Source organism: Athene noctua, chromosome 5 (assembly GCF_965140245.1).
Source record: "Athene noctua chromosome 5, bAthNoc1.hap1.1, whole genome shotgun sequence".
NCBI lineage: Eukaryota > Metazoa > Chordata > Aves > Strigiformes > Strigidae > Athene > Athene noctua.
Genome location: NC_134041.1, coordinates 10,175,463 through 10,197,904, shown reverse-complemented (window position 1 = coordinate 10,197,904; position 22,442 = coordinate 10,175,463). Strand labels below are relative to the sequence as shown.

Below are 22,442 nucleotides of genomic sequence, written 5' to 3'. Positions count from 1 at the left end.
CCCTGGCGTGGCCGGTGACTGGGGTCTTTCCCCGCCGCTGAGCGGTCACGGGTGGGCTTCCCGGTCACACCGAGCAGCCCGGGGCTCGCCTCGCCCCCTCTCCGTGGTTTCCCGGGGCGAAGGGGTAGGAAGCCCTGCAGTAGGGAGCACTGAAATTATACCGAGTGAAGAGGTCAGGGATGCTCCGAGCAGGCCCAAGATCTTTTGAGCAAGCCCTATAAATATCTTCCTCCAATTATAGTAAAAGATAGCTACAAAAAAACTAAAAACCTGCCCCTCCATGCGTGTCATTGCCAGCACTTGAGTTTGGTCCCAGAATTGAGCCAGCGCTTGAGTTTGGTCCCTGTTGCTTAGAGTTAACAAAGCCAGACCTGGCTTTCCATGTATTTCTGTCTTCAAGCTGCAGCAGATGCTTCAGGAAAAAAATCCAGGCATCTTGAAATTACTCAGCACTACACTATGAAAGGAGAACACTGCTTTAGGGAAGGGTGAGTTTTTTGTTGTTTTGGTCAAGTAAAGGTTTTGCTCACTCAGAGGATGCTGTCCAGGATTATATGATTTGTGTAACTTAATAACACCACACCCTTGTCCTGAGCTATGTGCAAGTAGTTTGGCTTTTGTTTTCAAATTGGTTCTAGCCCTCCAGCATTTGAAGAAAGTCTTTAAAATATTAACCAATACAACTGTCATCTTCCTGTGTTTCCAGACATTTTACAATAGGAAACAAAGAACAAAACCCTACAACAATAGCTCAGAGGTATGAATTGCCTCATTCATCTCACTGGAATGTTCAAAAACATTAACTATTTTTTGACTGATTCAGCAGAAAAGGGGCTGCCAGATAATAAGCTTGTGCCTGATCCAGAGACTGAGAAAGGTTTTATTTTTCAGCACAGCAAAGTAGCACCTTTCCTGAAAGGAAGCAAATATTCCTGTTGATGGAAGAGGCTGCGTGAGAGGAGAAATTCTGACACAGCTTGAAGGGAGCTGCTGCCGCCTTCTCTTTGTACTGGCTCTGAAATAGCAAATAGCTTCTTTCACCCCCAATTCTTAAATTCACAAAGGCTCAGAAGAGTGGTAGATGCTGAAAAAGACTCACATCATTGTAATAAATTAATTAGCAATTAGTGCCCACTCAAAAATACCACAAATACAGTGCAGTTCTTTGGAGGCGAAGAGGAAAGGCCTGGGACTTCAGTGTGGGGTGTTTTAATCTCTAGTTTAATACTCTGGAGCAGGAAAGACAAGGTCAGCACCGTGGGCTGAACTTCTGCTGAGACAATGCCGTCATTAAAGTTTGAACAAACTCCGGTTAGAGCGTGTCAACGCGCTACGGCCAGTGTGAAAACAGATGGCTCGCCCCTCATTCTGCACTGTCCTCCCCTCAGGAACGGTGGGAAGGGGAATGAATTGCCACTTCCAGCGCCGGTGTCTCATTTCCAAGACCAAGAGGTCAGGACGGAGGTGCGTCACAGCCCAGCCACACTCGCCCAGCCCTGGCCTCAGGCATACACGTCAGCACCAGGCACCCAGGGGTCCCAGCGCTACGTAACCGACAACACGAGACACCTGCTACACCTAAAACATTGATCAAAAGTCAAAGTCTTAACAGAAATGGAATCATTAAACAATAAATAACTGAATTCTTCTACCTATGGAATATTGTCATCCCAGGGTTATGGAAAAGGGCTGTTTTATTAATAAACTGTAGACCTTGATGACAGAATATTTATGTGTTAATACAGAACAAAGTAAATAAATTATTTTTGTAATAAGAATTCCCGAAGAGTTTAGCAGCAAGTGGCATCCTCATGCTTCCAGTCAGACATTCTAAACAATGACTGGGAAGTGGCGTATGTCTTAAATAAAAGCTACACCAGACAACTGAAGATTTTTTTTTTTTAATGAAACCTCTGACCTTTATGAGCAATATACATTTCTTAAATAAATAGAAAAACATTAATTCAGAAAAAAAATATTTAAAAAAAAAATCACAAAAGTTTTAAAAGTGCTAGTTTTTCCAGTTTCATGATACAAAGAGTTACATGTGCCATTCTGGCTGAATTCAAAATAATTTTAGGTAAAGTAAATCCACATTTATACTTCCCTTCCCACCCAACAACCCCCCTCCTCAGTAATCCAACCATTTCAGTAAATTTCTAGAAATTAGTGCTTTAGCTCTGTTACCCCTGCTCTGCCACACACAGTATCAGTAGCTCACAGTTGGCACAAACATTTAAGTCAGTTTTATAAAAGTCAACAGAAGAACATTTAAATAAGCATCATTGTTAAAAGTATATTCAAAATACACTTTGGGCTCAAGTTGATTCTCCTTTTAGATACCTTAAAAAAAAAAAAAAAAAAATCACACCTAACTGTAAACAAAAGTGCACACATACTTCAGTGCTGATCAGCACTGACTCAACCAGGCATTTAGAAGTGGCCGTCTCTGATCTGGGCTGAAAACTCAGTTCTGCAAGTTTTACATTGCTATAACAAGAGCAACCTCTTCAAAGACAGCTTAATCCTTGGTTTCCTGTAGTCTTTTACAGAGAGGTCCCTCTCAGATTTGAAAGGGTGGTTGCCAGCCATCTCAGGGGATGTTCAGAACAACTTTGGCAACTGCCGGAGTTGTTTCACATCAAGAATGGTGCCAACAGAATTCATGCTGTTCGACTGGTTTAATGGTTCAAGGGCTGGAGTGTGCAGATTTCCAGGGAAGACCTGAACATCTCCTGTGTCTTTCCTGCCAGGTTGTTCAGTGAATTCAACCCTCCCAGGTAACAATTTGGGTTTTGATTTTAAATCCTTTAAAACCTGAACTGAGTTTACATCTGCTTGATCTGCTCTGGGAAGAAAAATTTCATTTGTAATATTTCTTAATAGAGGGCTGTTTAATTCTGGTGGAGAAGCATTAGTAGTCAGCTCTCTGCTGTGACTTTTTAAATGAATGGGAAGTCTTCCACCAATTCTTTCAGATAATTCAGTCCAGTGGTTGAAGCCATCCAACACAGGGGTACAGTTTTTGTTCAGCATGCTTTTGCTTTTGACATTGTCCCAGTTGCCATCTCGAACCTGTAGTTCCTCTTCGTCTTCACTGCTGTCATCGCCCTGTAGCAGCCCATAGCGCCTCATGTACTTCTTGGTTGCAAAAGACATATTGCTTGGTGAAATTAAGCTAAGACCCACCATGCTCTTGTCCATATTTGTATGCAAGATGTCCTGTAAAGAGGAATCTGCAGGAGGATTTTGGCCTGAGCAACTGAGAGAAAGTCGAGATAACTGATTTTCACTGAGATACTTGAGTGCTATAGCGTTTGCTTCCATGCTCAAATCAGCAACATTAGGAGTTAAGCCACACATGCTGACGTTGGCAAATGACATATAGTTTAGTCCAGGAACCACTGCTTCAGGACTGATGCACGCTAAGATGCTGAAATAAAGTATCAAAAAGATAGTTGAGCATTACAGGAAAAGTGTGCATTTCACAATATGATCTGGTAATTTCAATTTGCTCACTGTAGCGATTTCTCCTTCCTCCTCAACACCACAGTTCGATGAGGCTGCTCAGTGCCAAGATAATACATTCTGCACATACTAAAAAGCAACTCTCCACCTACTCACACTGAGAGTATCCAAACACTGTGTTAGAGAACTGATGATATTCCCTCTGATTCAATACTAACCACAACCTGGTATGAAGAGCCCGTCTCTAGCAGGTTTCAGAGCTGGTTTTGCCTTTAAAGCAAGTTTGAGCTCTTGGTTTGCTGTCACCAGTGAAGATGACATTATATGGCTCTGATCCTAAGACTCTAGATGCTGCCACCCAACCCAAAATTTATCTCTAGATAGAAGATACAAGCCCAATGACAGCAACCAAGAACATCTCTTCTTTCCCAATGCATACCAATGCCAGTACTTTTACAGAAACTCTGAGATAGTATCTGTTTCCAGAAGCCTGCAAGGTTCTAGTTTTTGAAGGCATCCTTCAGTAAATGAAATGTTCATGTGTTCTGTACACTTGTACACCAACTTCTTGTATACATCAGATGTTTAGTTTAAAGACTGAAAGGACAAGCTCTGGTACACTGGTAGTGGTTATAAACCAGTGCATTTAGTACACGTGTTACATACTAGTTCATAAACGTAGACTCCTTGTGTTGAGAGTTAAGTTTTCCTATTTCACTGAGCACAGATTCTGAAGTTTGCTTAGGGAGAGTAAACTCCTGGCTGAGATGAACAACCACTAATTATGCTGTGGAGTTGCACTTGTTTCCTTCTCTACTGAGCTGTAGACTTTTTCTCAGAATTGTTTACCAGTCATGAAAGTGGCAGAAGTCACTCCCCAAGTTGGAAGAAAAATACCCAAGAATTCCAGCTTTGTTTTATGGGTTCACTTATTAGCATATTATTTACATTAAAAGAACACCGACAGACTCTCCAGCCAGGAAGGTAGCCCAGAAATTCCAGAAAAATGTCTTACGAAATTCAAGTAAAAAGGAGAGAAAAGAGCTTAGAAACTGTGTGACTGGAAACAGTTTTTGATACATAGCTGAAGAGAAGATTAGTTAGGAGATGCTTAGGGGGTTTTCTGTTTACTTAACAGTTATGTACTAGCATCAAGAAGACAATAAAGATGAAATGCTGACTGCCTGGACCATGCTTAAGCACCTACATAATTCCTGTGCCTCAAAACACTTCTTCAGAAATGACTTTTGCTCCTTCTGTTTCATCAGGGCTGTTTCCCTTCCCAGCTACTGCAGCCTCCCTGTCTCAAGTCAAAGCACCCACAATAACAAGCGATTAGGACAGAACCAGTTTTGGCTGGTTTGATGGCTTGATCAAAGCCATCTCAACAATTTCACTTATACTGGTGATGTGCAAGACAAGGACTAAGAGGCAGTGACAAAATACACAGCTGCTTAACGTTCAGCCTCCCAAGTCCAGTGTTTTGCTGGAATACTTTAATATAGCCCAAAGGATTGAAATTACTCAAGCAGCTTTGTTATTATTCTAGGGAATTGTGTGCTACTGCATGCACAGTGCTTTAAGAATCACCAGATGCTCTAACAGCTAGAGCTACTTGTGTTATATTTAAATAATCTGAGTCTTGCTAGCAGAGCTCTTAAACCTATCTGAAATACCCATAGCATGAGCCAGTGTTTCATCTTTGCAGGAAATGTGGATCGAGTTGCCAAACAAATCCCCAGTGGCAGTGAACATGGTCCCTTCTCTTTGCTCATTGAGCCATTCTTGATTTTTGGTTGGATCTAAAAATTGCTACTCAAAACAACTGGTATTTTACCTGGCATTCTCCACTTTGTGTGTATTGTTCTTCATTTTGCCAGGCGAGTCAACTGTCACTCCAAGACTCTTCAGCTGTTTGAGTGTAGCACTAATGACACTCTCTTTATCCACTACTCCCATGTCAGTCTCTGAAGCCATTTCTGTTGTATCATCAATATCCTGATAGTTAGGACCATCACCATTAACTAAACCTGGTTTTACAGGCAAGTGATCTTGATCTTCAGATGACTTTAAGAGGTAGTTTACTTGGCCCTACAGAAAAAGGAAGCAGGGGAGAGACCACATGGACAAAAACATTATGACATGCAGGAGTTGTCAAAAACCAAAACCCTGGTTTATTCTTATGCAACTTAAAATACAACTAGATGGGTCAACATCTTATTCTGCCAAAGAAGCCAAATTCAGATTTGGTTCCGATGCAATCATGTAAACTCACAGCAGTGTAATCAAACACTGTAATATCTTATATTTCAAGCTTTCTGTAAGAGTCTGTTCTGAATTTAAACACATCACATACTGATACTCTTCGAGATTAAAGTATCTGCCCTTTAAGGGACTTGAAGGTAAAATGCCATGTCATTTTAAAGGGCACTAATTGAGGAAGTTATCAACTGACATTATCTTTGAACTAAAGAATTATTATTTATTAGGCAGCAGACAGTACTCTATGTATGCACTGAAGACTGAAGTACAGAATAACCACTTAAACCTTAAAAATTAAGAACCACAAACTTGGACCTTTTCTGTAGAGCACAACATGTGAACTTGAAAACCGCAGGAAATTTTCATTCCTGCCATTACCACATCAAAACTTCAGCAGTGTGCCGTTTTGGCTGTTGTATTCACTGCAGAATATCAAATTTACATGAATTACCAGTAAGTCCTGGTAAAGCTTCTGATCTTCTGATGTGTGCCGAGGCAGCAGCAAGGCGGGTGGCTCTGGGTTTTGCTCACTTGGTACCACCACGCAGTTGCCGGCTCCCTCTGTTGGTTCTTTCTGTAAAGACACGGTAGTCGTTTCTTCCAAGGATGAGCTACGAGCAAGTGCTTGGGAAACGTTTCCATTTCTGAAAGAGAACACCAAGATAGCCAGGTACTTCCTTGAAAGAGAAAAAGCGCAAGCATCACTACATGTAACTTATCTTTCCATGAACACCAGAAGAGGAGAAAAATCGAGTACTGGAAACAGTTTCTTGGTTTGTCTACTGCTTGAGTCTTTGCTACTTTCTGCAGTCATTTTCTTTCAGAAGTAATTTGAGGACTGAGGAAATATACCTCACAGTGTGAAACTATGACAGCCTGACTAGTTTTTCAAAAGATCATTTGAAAATGACAGTGGTTTCTCTGGACTAGTAAAGAAAAAAAAGTTATTTAAGTTATTAACAGTTTAGAGTGTGTCTTGTTTTTTCAGCATTTTGTGGACACTTAAAAGCCTTTAGGAGTAAGTATCTTCCATATGTTCTGAAATATGACTTAGTCAAAAAAAAACCATTTTTACCAAGATAACTGATAACAATATTCCTGTGCAGTTTAAAAATGCTTTAAATACTTCTCAAAAACACTGTTACAAGTATAGACATACACAATACACACAGAGTATCATGAACTGAGAACAAACACCTAGCTGAAATATTTCTTAATAGCAAATGTGAAAGAAGAACCATAATCTATCCTGAAGTTTCCAGACAGAAAGGGTAAATATTCTAGAATGAGTGACAATGCAATGCTCTGCATCCCCTCCAGCTAGCTGGTGTGTGCATCACAAACCTTTTGAGACCAGACATATCAATAGTACTATCATCCCAAGGAGATCCTTAAGCGACCCGCCTCCCCCTTCCTGTTCCTCCTCAGGAGACAAGTGTAAGATAAGGGAATTTCAGAACTCAACTGATCAATTGCCTGTGTTGAAAGCGATAAGATTTAAATCACGTGACATACTAGATAGTCAATGTAGGTTATCAGTTACTGTTACACTAGCAATTATTCATCATTCCCAAAAACGTCCCCCTCCTCCTCAGAGAAATCTGGGTGACGCTCTACATTCTTACTATAAGATACTTATACAGCTATTTCACAGGTTTATGAATCTAAGTTGAAGAGAATCTTAAGATGGCATCTCTCTAAAATACAATGTTCAAAACACTGATTTAAATCAGTAACATTTATGGTAGCAGTATATGCTTGCAGATAATACTTTAATCAAGGACTATGAATATTTAAGTTACAGCTTAATTATCATCCTCTTTCCAAGTATGATTATTTTAGAAAACTAATTTAACTGGAAGGGTATTCCCCATCCTTTGGCTTTTTATACTTAGAGAACATTAGATCATTAAAAGTGCTAAATTGTTGAGCTATTCCCTGTGTAAAAATAACATCCATATAGATAAAATATTTTTAAAATCACTTCCCAAATTAGTCTGAGATTAGTCATTGCACTATAAAAAAAAAAATATCTGAGTTTAAAAATAATTAGATTAACAGCAGCGAAGTCAGTACCTGCATTCACTATACACAGAGTAATTAGGTGTAAAATGTAGAGAAATTCAGGGAACAGTCATATAATCATAAACTCCTTGTCCTCAGCCCCTCAGAACTGAAAGGGTTCTGAACGCTGACATGGAAAAACCACTGTAGGAAAACAACTGACTAGAGCAGCGTCCCCTTTCCCCCTCAGGATTTACGCTAAGAAAGGGAATGCTGCCAGCACTGTACATGCTTTTCCAAGTTAAAGGCTTTTGCCATCAGCTGCTGCTGATAGGTAGGCTAGCTAAACATGCATGCCTGATAAATGCAGACTCTAAAGGCAACTGTGTTTTGGTGAGCTGTACGATTTGAAGCATAATTAAAAAACAAAGAAGGGAAAGAGCACAACAACTGAAGTCAGGTGACTATTTATAATACCTGAAAAAAAAAATTATGAAAGTAGTAACTCATGAAAGGCAGTTCAGCTTATTATGTGAACACAAGGTATTTCTGGTCACTTACTGGAGAGTGTTCTGATTAATTCCTTCTTCTGCAAGATGAATACTGTCTACAAAGCTGGGCATGTCAACCACCTTTAAGGAAGAAGCTATACTTGTATTACTAGCATCTTGTTCAGCATTAATTGAAATGCTTATGTCTTCCTTAGAAATCTCTTCATCCTCTTTTTTTCCTTGTGGTATGGAGTCGTCTTGTTTTTCTGAGGCTGTATTCCAAAATAAGCTAGCACCTAGAACAGAATTAGAGATTTATCCACTTAAGGAAAGTCATTGCTATCTTCTGAGACCCTTTGGGCTTTGTAAAGCTATAGGAATCATTTCCTCACATTCAGGTTTTATCACCATTTTGAGTCTGATTTAGGGTTTAGAACAGTTAAGATTTGCCAAAACATTGTTGAAGTCCTAGTTTCTTCCAAAGCACACTTGATGAAAATAAATGGTTGCATTAAAGCATTTTAATGCATTGACCTTGAGCTAGTTGGAAAATTTCCTCCAGACTAACCACAATATTTCCACGGATTTCACAGGAACCAATACATTAATAGGTAACTTCACAGACACAGCTGCCTAACTTGCTAAAGTTCAAGTGAATACAGTCTCCTCTCCATGTGTGTAAATGCATGACTTAAAAATATCAACAATATATTTAATAGAACATCAGGTGGGATAGAAGCTATTACTTTTCAAAACAGCATATTAATTCGAAAAAGGATGTGGATTTTTTCTTTCAATAAGGCACAATTTAAAGTAGAAGAGCTTGCTAAAGCTACAAAAAGAATTATTCTTCCAGTGATAGCAATCACTGCCATTGCAGCCCAAAGACAAAAGTAGCTCCAGCCTGAACTTGCAAGTAACACCTGAAGAACTTTGCTGTTTTTTGTATCTTGGTGCGTGTTTGTGTACGTTCAGCATTTCTGCAAATCATTCCCTCTGTGCCCAAACAAATCACAGAAACATCCAGAAAAGGCAATGCGAGTCTATTTTTAAAGAATAAAGCGTTACCTGTGCTCACAGCAATGCTCACACTTTTCCTCATGTGCGAACCTGGTGAGGACTGTGTTTCCATAGAAACAAGGTCCCCTGGCTCCTCAGGCTGCAGAGCATGGCCAGCTGCAGCTGGTTCAGAGGAACAAGCCTGACGAGCCTGTGCCTCCAATAAGCGCTGGATCTGTAACAGTTATCAGAAAGTTATAATTTGTAGAATAAAAGATAAAGTATAATAGGCAAAAGTGAATTACTATATTAGGCTCCTCTAAGATCTGGATTCAAATTCAGGCTGCATTGCCACAGAAGACTGATAACCTTCCAGTTTTCAGCAGTGCGTGCAGCATAAATCAAAACATCAATTTTGATGTTGGCAGAGCTAGCAAAGAAGATGTTTTAAGCACGCAGGCAGAACCACACCAAGACAACTTGAGTAAAGCCTATTTGCACTACACTTGTTGGAATTATTCTCTGTCCCTTTCATTCACATACAAAGCCTATTACTACTGACTTACCAGCCAAGCATTTATATGCCAACTGTCCCTACACTGTGCTAAACCGTCTTTGTATTAATTGCAAAACCGAACACTTAAATGATAAAATTAAGGTTGCTCAAGCAATCTTCACTCTAGTCGTTGCATCCATCCTGTTCACCAATTAGCTCACAGCTCCAAGGAGAAATATAACAGTGAAGGCTGCATTTATGCAATAACGAGAGGTTTCCCTCTCTCATGCATAACCCACGCTTTGAGAGCTTCGTTTTACATATAAGAACTATATTTAAAGAATATTTCAGTTGTAATTTTCTAGTTTAAGCAGAAAAAAAAAAATGTATTGTGAGCAACTTTCCTATTCCTAATTCATCACCACCAGCAAAATTTAAAATCTGTCTCTTCAGCCTGAAATCATACCCTGCAAGATACAGGGACAGCAGTGTAACTCAAGGGGCCGATATTTTGGAGCAACTTAACCTGGTATCAAGACAGAACTTAGTGAGACCACCAAAGCCCAATTTTCCAGTGCAGCAACAAACACCTGATGAATTCTGCCAGTCTGCTGCAAACAGACAACTTAAGTTTTCAAAACAACAGCCTCAACAGCTCAGGAAGCTGCAGGCTTGAAGGTGGGCAAAGCAACACATGAAGTTTTGTACTTCACATGTATGCTTACAGTAATTAAAAAGTCTATAGGCTATGCAGTAAATTTTTTTACATAGGCAAGCATATTTATAGAAAAGCATTTATACAGAAGGCAGACCAGTTTGCATTATAGAACAGTCTGCTAAAAGGGAAACCTTCATGTTACAGAAATATGATAAAAATAAATGTAAAGTTTAATTAGGCAAGAGTCAAATAGTTTTCATTTAAGGGACACAAATTAGAATTGCTAATCAGGACCCCCCTCCATCCCCAAGCTGCTGCTAGTATGACAGGCTCTCTTGTTCCAACAAGGATAGACAACAGTTAATTTAATTCCTTTGGCAGGGGAACTATCAAAGCACAATCACTACGAGGGCAGAGGAGAAAGCTGCCATTTCCACAAACCTGAGCTTGAAGTAATTTGAGTTGTCTATCTTGTTCTGTAAGAACGCGGTATGCATCTGGAGATAATCCCATCATTCCATTATCTGATCCTGCTTTAGAAGCAGGCATGTGCAGGCACGGTGAGTGGGCTGCACAAAACTGCGGACTAGAGGGGCTTGCACTTGAAGGCAGTCTTATTCTAGGCGATAAGCTATGGTCGAGAGAACAGTTCCCTGTTTTCCCATGATATCCCACGTTTATAGGGCTGCTTGTGGTATATCCTGGATTGCAGCAAATATTTGGGCAAATGATATTTTGATGGAGCACAGCACATGGACTCTGAGCCATCTCCGACTGGATTTCTGCTCCATGTTTGGGGCTCATTTTACCAACTCCTTGCCATGAGTTTATCGGATTATATTGGATGGAAGCAGGAAACTGACAGTTGCATGCACTGGCTGGACAGCAAGGTGGCACTTGAACTGGCACCTGCACTTCTGGTGGTCTTCTGCAGCTCTGCGGTGAAAAAGCAGAGGTGTAGAGGACTGGCTGTGTAACAGCAGGAAAGTGCTTGGAACTGGATACTGATGTTCTTCTAACTGGAGGCTCTCCCTGCTGTGCAACTCCATCGGGATTTAATACAAGTCTTTCTGATGGCTTCCTGGGGTGGTGCACAGATGTATCTGGGGAAGGCCCACTGCAAGGGGTTGAAGGAGAAGAAGACCCGGAACTTTTTCTTGATTGAGGGCAAGGTTTCTTAGAGTGCAACTGCTGCTGTAGTAGAGCTTGCTTTCCTCTGGAAGGCCTTGAAGTCAACATTTTCTGGTTTAAATGGTTTGGTAATTGCCTCAGAGAGGGATCTCCCATATTAGCAGAAAAGTTTTGCTTGTCTTCATAGTGCTGGCTGGGATAATATGTAGATCCCAAGCACCATTTCTTTTTAATAGGTTGAGGTAGCGTTGAGGGCAGACTTTTAGCATCCAAAGTCTCCATAGGCTTAGACGATTGTCCTGATTCTATGAAACTCCCATCCAAAACAAGTGACAGTTCAGGAACTGAAGGAAAGATCCTGGCAACCTGAAGGGACAATTACACATGCAAGTTTAAGATAATTTTAAAATATCGTCTTTCAGCTCTTCACATGCAGAATTTCAAAGAAAATGTTTTCATTTAAAATCAATACATGACCATTACCAGCTCCAAACCGACTATACATTGAATACTTTCTAAAGACTGTAGAATCCAGATACAGAAAAAGCAGCAAGATCTCTAGGATCATTCTTAGAAAACATAATTGCTTTCATATGGCATATAGCCATGTCTAGCAAATGAATGCTCCATATCATCCTGGAGCACATTTCAGAGTATGGATCTTTCTCCTTCAAAAAGTTGACTATGTGTTCCCTCTTACTATTCTTAGACCCAGTAGACAGGTGTAACAGAATGTATTTTACAACTCACAACTGTCACATCCTTCTAGACCTATGCTGTACAAGGACTACTATTTCATTATATTTGTACATGCTTCAAGAAAAAAGGACAGGCCAGCCGACCTTTATTTCATTTACCCAGCAATATCCAAGAAAGAGTTTCCTTCCTCTATCTTTGCCTCAGACACCATGGCTCTTCCATTGAATGGTAGCAAGAATCCCAAAGTAGAACCTACTATCTCTGTTCCCAAATCCTAGCACATACAGGAATGAAAGTGTCTATAATCATGGAAAAAAGGCAGGTTAACTAGAGCAGAAGTTGGGACTCTTGGACCATTTCTTCAGTTCTGTTTTCCCCTGCTAGCACTTTGAGATAGAAGCTTTGTATTCTCCAGACTCCTTGTAATGAGTTTTGCTGCTTTAAGTGTCACATCTGAGATGCCTAGAACAATTATTTTCTTAGTTACCTGTTGGCTAGCTGGGTGAGGACTTGGAATTGGTCTGGGGGATAAATCCTCATCTTCTACACCAGAGTCATGATCGCTTGCTGACAACTTGCTGGGTGAACAGCCTTGGGGAGGACTAAAACCAACATAAATCAAACTAAAAATGTTTGCTTGTCAGATTTGGCAGCAGTAACATGAATCTTCATGTTTTTCACTGTGCCATCTACAGTGCAATATCAGCATAATTTTTTCAAGAAGCAGTTGCTATACATCTCCTCCCTTGTTAGCTGGGGAGTTCACACAGCAAATGGTTCTAAGATCAAACAGTAAAAATAGGAATGCTGATTTTGAGCAAAAAGATACTAACCCTCCCTCCCCACACCCTCAGACATACACCCCTTCTAAATGACATTCTAACAGCAAAGCACTGATTCACATTAGAAAGATAGAGAGTGCTACAGTAAAGATTGTAACATTGTTTAAAGGAAAAGAAAGGCCATCTTACAGTCATAGATATAAATTTGATGGATAAGTCAGGTTGAAAAACTTAGGGATTTTTAGAAACCCATCCAGGTCTTACAGCTCTGAAAAGTCAGAAGGAAAAAGGATTTTTTTACCAATTTAAGTAGATTTCAATCACAGATTTGCTTCAAAGGACAGGTCTCACAGAAAGCTTAATACAGTGAACTAAGCTCCATCAGTAAGGAAGCCTTTTTTAGAAACATTCACTGTTTAAATAACAGCCACTAGTATCAGGAGTAGAATTACAAGCAGTTTCTTTCAGAACACAGTCAGCTTGACCATCTTACTTGAAGAATATTAACTCAAGGAATAAACAAAAGTACATGCACAGATTTTAATGAGAAGATCACTGTATATACAGCTAAACTGATACCTGGCACAGCAGAGATCAAAAAAACCTCATCCAATAAATGACCTAAAAGATTTACCTTTTGATAGGAAGTTTCTTGCAAACTCTGTTGAAGAACTCAGTTTCTGCATTTTGATTTTCTGCACTCAACTCAAACTGGATAGGGCTCTTGTCTGAAGGTTCAACATTCTGCAATGAAATTGTCTGTATTTGTGAAGCATGAAACCTTCAACTTTTAATCACTGAGGTACTACTCCCATAGAAATAGTTTTAAGGATGTTTATATCTGATCATTTGCTGCTTGTCCTCTACTTTCAATTCTCAGTTCTTTCACCACGACAAGGAGGCAGGCAACTTCCCTTCCTGTTTAACACTGTTCCCCCTACTACTCTAAAGTAGTTGGCCTAATTATAGCCACGAGCAGATGCTTCCTTGCTGTAGCTGCTTAGATATTCTCCCACAAGCCTTCACCACTATAGGAAACAGCAGCTGTTCCTATACTGTTTCACACACCACAGCTGGGCATGTCCTGGAGACAACAGAAGTGAGCCTCTGTTAAGAGGCTCGTCACCTTCAGAAAGCTAAGCTGTACCTAGGCTAAAGGTGGAAGGCAGCCCTGAACAGGGAATTTTAATTGGAAAGAGAACAGAGCAGATGGCACAGGACACACATTACACTAGCTGCTTCTCTGACAGAACACAGGAGCATTTATTGAGCAGAATAACAATTCAACTTCAGGTTCTGTGTGAGCCTAGGAAAATATGTAAGGAACTGAGATTTCCTAGAAATTCCTCAAACCTTATTTATTATCTCCCAGACACTGTGTGACCAAATTCTTTGAAAGAGTTACTTTGCACAAAGATAAAGTTGTTCCTGCAGCGCAGCATGAGATCTGCAGATTAGTAACCACCGAATTCCCTTTTGCATTCAACTTCAAGCAAAGTGCAAGTACCCAGCTTTGCTCTCCAGAAAGCACCGAGGTGCATCACCACAGCAGTTGTTAGATGTGTCCAGTGTGCACATAGCATACCAGATTAACAAATGCTATGAGAAATCAGAATCTCTGCTCATAAAGCCAAAAGGTCACCAGTAAGAAGGAGCACTAACCAAGTCCAACACAGCACAGTACATTTTAAGAGACAGGTTCTTAATGCTATTACAAAAGCGAGCAGTTGCTGACTTCGGAGGTCATCTCTCAATTTGAGGGACAAACTGAATTTACAGTAATCACTGTAAAAAGGTAGCTTTATGCAGCTACATCATTTTTAAGCACGGCAGTCCCATTTGGGTCACGTTATAGTGACTCCTCCTTTCAGTACTTACACAAAAAGTCAAATTTTAAAGTACCCCAATGCAGTAGGAAACCGAGCCACTTACTTTGAAGAGGTGTACTGTTTCATCACAAGTTAAGATCTGAAACCCTAGTTCAGTCTGTCCGCTGCATGGAATGCACTCATAAAACTCTGGTTCCTTGTGTGTCAATGAATAAAGCACAGTAAGAAAACTCCCAGATTCTGAAAAAACCCTAAAATAGAAAAAACCCACATCTTAAAAAAGCGTTAAGAAACAGGAAGAAGGCCCTTAGTTTCTCAATATACCGAGCAAACTATGACATGATTTAGCAAACTGGTGAATCACTGCACTGTGAGTGGTACTTGGCTACAGATAGAGCAGATGGACTTATGCCTGACGCTACATGCAAGAATCAAAGCAAAGTAGAGAAATGGGAATAACCTATCTACTTTCTAGCTCAAACTGTTAGAAACTTGGTACTTTAATTCCTGGAAGACTTCAATTATAGCATAGAAGAATACATCTGTAAAAATGAGATATTTTTTTTTTTAATAATTCAAATGAAGATGTATTGTAAAGACACTTACTGTTTCAGTTATCCCTAAACATTCCAAAAATGCTCATTAGCAAACGGATATTTTTGAAGAAAAATTGTATTGAAGTTTTTCCTATGGGCTGAGATCAGTGAGTAACAACAATCAACATTTAACACAAAAGGTCAAAGATAATGAAATAATGTATGTTTCCAGGAAAAGGTAGTACTACTTTCAGAACAATTTTTCTTTTTACAGCATTTGTAATAGGCTTGTTTGTGTGTGGGTTGTTGGTTTTTTTTCTTTAAATAATATATGTGACAGAGAAAGCAGCAGGAACAAGAGGCTTGAAAAACGCATTCATACACAACCTTAAAATTACACTTACAACTTAAGAGTTAAAAATGTAGATTAAGTGGTTAGTCCGCAGAGGTTAATTCTGTTTGCATGGTTCATTATATCTGCCTAATCCACTTCCAAGATGGAATCGGTGAAAGCTAATGAGAGTCAAGCATCTAACTTGCCTATCTAATAATCTAATTGGGCTCTTATCTTTATTTGGGCATATTTAAATTGTTAAGGGAAAAAAAAAAATCTGTTCTGTAATTACAGGCACATCTGTTCACCAAATGTGGTTTTATTTCATAATTTAAAAGCAAGCGTGGTCCAGCAGAAGAAATTCTTATGTGTACCACGTATTTTAAAGTTTTATTTACCTGAAAAGCAGTTTCAAACTATAAACACCTGAAGTCCCTCCCAGCTTTCATATAAATAGAACCTGGCAAATGTTACAAGTCAAAGATGTAGAGAATAAGGAACAACCGTCTACTAACATCACAATAAAAAAAAAATCAGAATGCAAAAAACCTTAAAACTTGAATATTTAGCAGGAAGTCATAACAAGACAGTATTAGCTGCAAATCAATATGCTTTAATATGTTGGTCAGATACAACCAGGCAGAAAGTTTATGTCAAAGAAAACACGTATAAGAAAAGTTCAAAACCAAAACACCACCACTATTTAAACTAATGTTTCCTGCTTGCTGCTACTTATTCAAACTAAAATGCAGTGCCCTTGATATTAATGTTTACCCTCTTCCATCCTTGAGCTATCAGCCCAGCTTTCTAACACTTCAGTCATAGAAAATTTGTGAGACAGAAGTCAAAACCAGAAAGAACAATTAAAGCAGACAGCCTTACCTCCTATATGACACATAAATCACAGAATTTCTTCAAGTATCTTTGAGCAGAGACCATGTTACCATGCCTTTCTGTAGAATACATTTTTAGGCAGCAAATAGCTTTTATGTTTTATCTATAAAAGTGACTTGCCTTTCCTGAATTGAAGAACTGAACAAATATCGCAAGCAACAGGCCCAGACTTGAGGACTACAGATGTGAGTAACTCCACTCAGCCAACTAGAAGTAAGAAGAAATACCCAATTAGAGACAGTTCCATTACCAAGATTCTACTATGTAATTCCTCAAATATGTTTCAAATCAATGTGTATATTAATCTGTAGAGCGCCAAACACTTACACTCCAACTAATGGCAGAGCATAAGCCTTGGGATCAGACTCGAGCAGCAAAAGCAATTTCCGTGTCTGGTCCATAGTAAGGTAGCTGAAAGAAAGCAGAAGTTGGGTGTTAGTATTTTGGAAGGCAGTCTTTCAGGAAAAAAATCCCAAAGAGACAAATACAAGTTTAGAAAATACTGCAAAGCATTATAAGCACGATTAACAGAAAAAGCTTTGATTCACATTCATCTGATTTTCATTCTAGTGCAAACACCGATATTATTTAAAAAGTTGGATGCTGCTCATATTTATTATGTTAACCAGAGGTGTGTCCCCCTGCCCCAGTAGCAAGATCCTTCTACTGAAGTCAAAAGCAAGAAAGATTCCTACTGAACCAGTTAAGATTTTTGCCCCACCCAATTTCCTGTTTATAACATTTTAAATTTTTCCAAGTCCAAGAAGTTATTTTTATGCCAGATATTTTACTAAAAAGCAACGCATTGGTTGAGATCGCACCTACCTACCCGCCTTATGAAAGGCAACAAACTGCCAGGCAACTTTGATAGCTTTAGCATCACTCTGTACTCACCCACATTTGTAAGTTCCTTGAACTTGTGCAATATTTATAGGACTGTTCAAATTTCTTGCTAGGGCTGTGGGAATGATTGGGACAGACTTCAAGGGGGTGTATTCCAAGATATTTGCTGCGGTAATAGAAGCCCAGCGGAAATTAAAATGTAGATTATCCAGATTTTCTGTGAAAACAATGTGAGCTCTAACAGTGAGCAGTTTAGAAAGATCCAGTGATTCTTTGCTGCACAGACTGTGCTGCAGACCCTAGAAGTAAGGAAAGGAGAAAAAAGTTAAATACACTAAATTGTCTTCACATGATTTCCATGATTCAGTTGTATTACACTAGGAGCTCAAATCATTCATCATAGCTACTATTGCAGTAGGCACTGTATAAAAAGCTGTTAACCCAGGTCTCCCAAACTCATGGCTATATTGAATATAATGAATAATGTAAAATACACTTGAAATGACGCTATGCATATATTAGCATTGATTTATGATGCATTAAAAAACCCGGGGTTACTTAAATTGTATAAAAATTAGTAACAGGCAACTAGGAGGCTCAAGGTGCTCTGTCACGGTTTTCTTACTTGTATTCAAGAAATGTGTATTTTAACATCTGGGTGTATCGTCATGAGAAAGTTTAGATGTGAAGTAATCATTATTTGTATTAGAAAATGCACACAACAACCACAGGCAAATGTTTACAGGAATGGAAGGTGTATTTACTAGATTATATGTCTACAGCAGAGCACAGAAGCCACAGGCACACATTTCAGCTATAACTACTAACCTACATAGACTTTACATGTTTTCTTGCAAGCCACTTGCCTAGCAATAGCTTATGAACAATTGCACAAATACTGCAACTCATCCATGATAGATTTGAAAGAAAAAGCTGATTTTTCTCTTGTTCAAGTAAGCTGCAGTCACTGTTGTCTTGCGGGTTTTGGTGATCAGAACAGCTGAAAAACTTTGGTCAGACAGCAAGATTCTAGTCCAAGATTAAAGACTGTGTGATCCTTAAACACCTGTGAAGACTAACTGATTTTAATAGTTTCCGATAACATTCTTTGATGACCCTCAAGCAGCATATTTTACATAATCAACTAAAGTCTTGCTTCCATCACAACTTCGCTGTGTTTGAAATTGATGGTGGTTGGACATCACGCCCTGCGCATAGCCCAGTCTCCTGCCTAGAAGACAGTTTATTACTTAAGAGACCCAAAAGTTGCCAAGAGCTGCCTACCTTGAAAGCCAAGCTGATATCTTCAGCACTGTGCACTATAATATTATCTGAAGAAGGTCCCCAGGCATTAACTGTACATGGAATCACAAAGTCTCCAGGAAGAGGCGCAGTTGGCATTTTGCCCGATCCACTAGCAACTTCTCGACCCGGATCAAAGCGGTCTATTGTTAGTGTTATGCCTTCCCCACCTTTAAAATAAAAAAATAACGTTAACAGTCCAAGAGCAACATCTCAGGCTCCTTGATAACGGCTTAACCAACCAACTAACATTGTCTGTCTATCTGATATTTAAAGTTACCTTCATCTAGTGCAAGAGTCCCAAGCAAAAAACAAGAAAATAATTTCTTTTCATTCTGCTTAGCATGGCGATAAGCAAGTCGCAAGGTTTTCTCCATCACAGATAACTTTGGGTTTCTAAAAAGAGATGATAAGCAAATTTAAGACCCAAATTATTTTAAATCCTTTTTAAAAAAGTATTATATTACAATATCTTCCACTTTTTTGACCTTTAGAAAGAAAATATACAGAAACAGCCCAAGGCCCTAAACAATAAAAAGGTATGAATTAACAACATTGTATAAAATGCCAATGGAATTCTACTCCTGTTCTGTGCACCATCCCAACTATTCATATCCAAGAAAGCCGTATTTTAACTGGAGCAGCTCCACAGAATGCTCTGTACGATCATCTCAACAAGAATATTTTGGCTTAACTAGTCCAGCAAACCAACATCAGAGGGGAAACAATTTTTCCTATGGAGAATAGATAGCAAGAAGAGAAAAGAGCTATTTTTCTGTGGAGAACGAGTAACAAGGAGAGGGAGAAGCTTTTTCATATGAAGGGCAACTTTCTCACAAGAACTCGAGATGAACACAAGTGAGTTATTTTAATAGAAGGTGGAAAAAGTTAGAAACACAAAACCTCTAAAAAGTCTCCTAAATTCAACCAGTAGAATAGGCCAAAAAGCTTAACTAATTTTGATGTGTTCTCTCATTTTAGCACAATATCTAGCAGGGATGCTTAAAACAGCAGCAGACTGGGCTCAGTGACACAGGAATGCAAATGTGGAGAAAGATTAAATATTGATTTTATAATTACCTAATAAAAAAAAAGGTAGTAAGTTTAGAATCTGGGCAGTAAATAATATTATTTCAGCTTGAGATAGCTTATCTGATTTTAACTTGAAAAGAGGTCAGTTGAAAGTGAAGCTACTGCTTTATGTGAATACTGTGATGACAGCTCATATCCTACCTGCTCAAGACTAAACAAGTGAAATGCTTCCATAAAAACAAAAGTAATTTATTTGAAAACTTTGTTAAAAGTTGAGAGGTTTTAATATTAACTCAAAGAACATTAGGCGGCAAGTACAAGTGGAAGCCCCCCTGACCTGTACGTAAGGGCTGTCCGCCCTTATACACACATATATATATACATATACTTGCTCTAAAAACTACAGTAATATTTTTGTAACATCTATATAAAAATTACCCATTTAAGTAATAACGATCAATTTCTACCCTCCATTTGTTTTACCAAACAGGTTTGGCATATCCTGCCCTAGAAATTCACAAGTGCTTCAGATCTGCCTCTAGACTTACTCTGAACAAAAAAACCCATCAGAACTTCTGGAATTTTTATCCAGATTCCTGAAGCAAGGAAAATGCTTCATTTTAAGTTTTACTTGAAGCACGCTATCTGTATCCAGATTGTCAAAAATATTTTTTTCTCCGTAGAAATTTAGAGACAAGGAAAAACATGTTAAAGAAAACAACAAATATGCAGTTACTTTTACACCTTTCCGTATGGGAAGAAACTGAAAGAAATTGTAAGTTACTTTAGACTGAGGCACCTCCAACTCCTGTGTTACTCTGTTACACCACAGAAAGGGAAACTCAAATCTTTCCAGTGAAAATCCCTATATACTTACAACAAACACACCAGTTGATTCTTTTTCCTTTGTGCCTTGTCATAAACTGGACTCAAAAGATAAAGTGAGGCTTTAAATCATATAATCCTTAATTTATTTTAGTGCCTTAAAAAAGATTATTCATACCTGTAATAGGTAATATGCGAGCCAATGACACCACCCATAGGGACTGGGTCCCAAAGTGCATACTTTGACAGAGGGAAACTGAAAGGGACCATCCTTTCAGGAACAAATCTGGGAAGAAGATCACAGAAATAAGAAAGGAAAATGAATTAAGCTTAATATTTTCAAACATTATTTATAAGAAGGAACAAAGGAGAAACTGTAAGAAAAACAACAAATAGGATACATAAGCTGTTAGTACTTCTTTTGTTTCAAGTCCAGGCCAATGAAGCAGAAATTTTGTCCTATAAAGTTGTCAAGGATATGAATTAAAAAGTCAATATAAAACTTTCAATTTCCACCTGATATGTAATCTTGGAAGATGTGTAGGCCAAAATACAAGTTTGCTGATAAATATCAAGAAAAAGCTGCTCTGGATATATTGTAGGAAAAGAAAAGGTTATCAGTCATTATAAACTCCTATGGCACACAGAAAAAATTGATTTAGCAAATTTAACATTAGATCAGCTTCCAAAAGCCTTGTTTTAGTCACTTTCTAAAGTCATCATTCAATTCACTTAAGCTTTGAAGCCCTCTGAAATAAAGCCTTGGCTTGACTCAAATCATATAGTGCAAAACTTGCAACAGGACTCCAAAGAGGTCTGAAGAAATTATTACATAATAATGTAAACTTATTTAGACAAGCAGGATTACATTTTTTAAAGAGCTGCCTAAACCAAGTGTATTAAGTAAAACACAAAACATTTAGCAGTTCACACAACTCGGCAAATATTTCAACACTTTTCAGCAAATAAACAAGAACTTCCTTTGTAGCTATCTGAAGTGCCAAACTTCGCCAAGGTGATTTCTTTGCATTTTTTTAAGTTCCCAGGAAATAACTTTATTTTTAAAGCGGTCCTCTAAGCAACTCACCTACCTCTCATGTTTTCAGCGACAGCTGATTCCCGTTAAAAGCCAAATGCCCATTGGGCTTATAAAATGAGCTTAGTGCGGCATGGAGCCGAGGGCGATACCCCCACCTGCCCCCCCTCGCCAAGAAGGGTACGGCGGACCCTTCCCAGAGCGGTTACCTCAGATCCGGGCCGGGCAGAACGGGGTCCATGCGGGGCGGCCGCAGTTCTGCCCCCTCCTCCGCTCCCCGCCGCGGGGCGCCGGCCTGGGGCAGCGTCCAGGCGCGGGGCCTGCCCGCAGCAGCCCCTCCCTCAGTCGGGCACCAGAGGGGACCTGCCAGCGTCGCCTGAGGGAGGAGGGGAGCGGGCAGTGACGCCCCTTCCCCAAGGCCTAACCACCGCCGCACTCGCTGCAGGGAGTCACCAGGGACCGCCGGGCCTCCCGCCGCGGCAGGACCCGTCCCGCCCCGCTCCGGCGCCTTCCTCAGCCCACAACCGACCCCCCGTTCCCCCCGCCAGCGCCCGCCGGCCAATCAGAAGGCACAACCGGCCGCGCTCCCGCCCCCACTACCTGCCGCGACCCAATGGACGCGCGGCGGGGAACGGCGCGCTCGACCAATCAAAGCGCACCCCGGGGAACCAACCGCCAGCGCGCGCGCAGGGGATTTAAAAACGCCAGCGGGCTAATAAACGGCTGGCGGGGAGCGCGCAGGCGCAGTACGGCGCGGCGGGGTTGCCATGGCACCGCGGGGCGCCGCTGCGCCGGGCCGGGGCCGCGGGTTTCCAATTAAA

General features: G+C 39.9%; 1 protein-coding gene across 1 annotated transcript; it reads right to left on the bottom strand.

Moving 5' to 3' along the window:
• Positions 1 to 1,938: 1,938 nt before the first annotated feature.
• Positions 1,939 to 21,862, bottom strand: STIL (STIL centriolar assembly protein). Its single transcript, XM_074906253.1, has 16 exons — positions 21,831 to 21,862; positions 20,764 to 20,871; positions 19,009 to 19,124; positions 18,711 to 18,898; positions 17,478 to 17,725; positions 16,911 to 16,994; positions 16,704 to 16,790; positions 14,923 to 15,070; positions 13,625 to 13,734; positions 12,696 to 12,810; positions 10,820 to 11,875; positions 9,294 to 9,459; positions 8,296 to 8,521; positions 6,182 to 6,374; positions 5,306 to 5,559; positions 1,939 to 3,433 (listed from the first exon to the last, which is right to left on the bottom strand). The coding sequence occupies exons 1-16, from the start codon at positions 21,860 to 21,862 to the stop codon at positions 2,605 to 2,607; spliced, it is 3,960 nt and encodes a 1,319-aa protein (XP_074762354.1). The 3' UTR covers positions 1,939 to 2,604.
• Between the last annotated feature and the right edge of the window lie 580 nt (positions 21,863 to 22,442).

Excerpts from the sequence above, each read along its gene's own strand:
- STIL (XM_074906253.1), bottom strand. The coding sequence starts at position 21,862 with ATGGACCCCGTTCTGCCCGGCCCGGATCTGAG. Across the intron at positions 17,726-18,710 it reads ATATCAGCTTGGCTTTCAAG|GGTCTGCAGCACAGTCTGTG; the intron begins GTAGGCAGCTCT and ends CCTTACTTCTAG. Across the intron at positions 16,791-16,910 it reads GCTCTGCCATTAGTTGGAGT|TTGGCTGAGTGGAGTTACTC; the intron begins GTAAGTGTTTGG and ends TCTTACTTCTAG.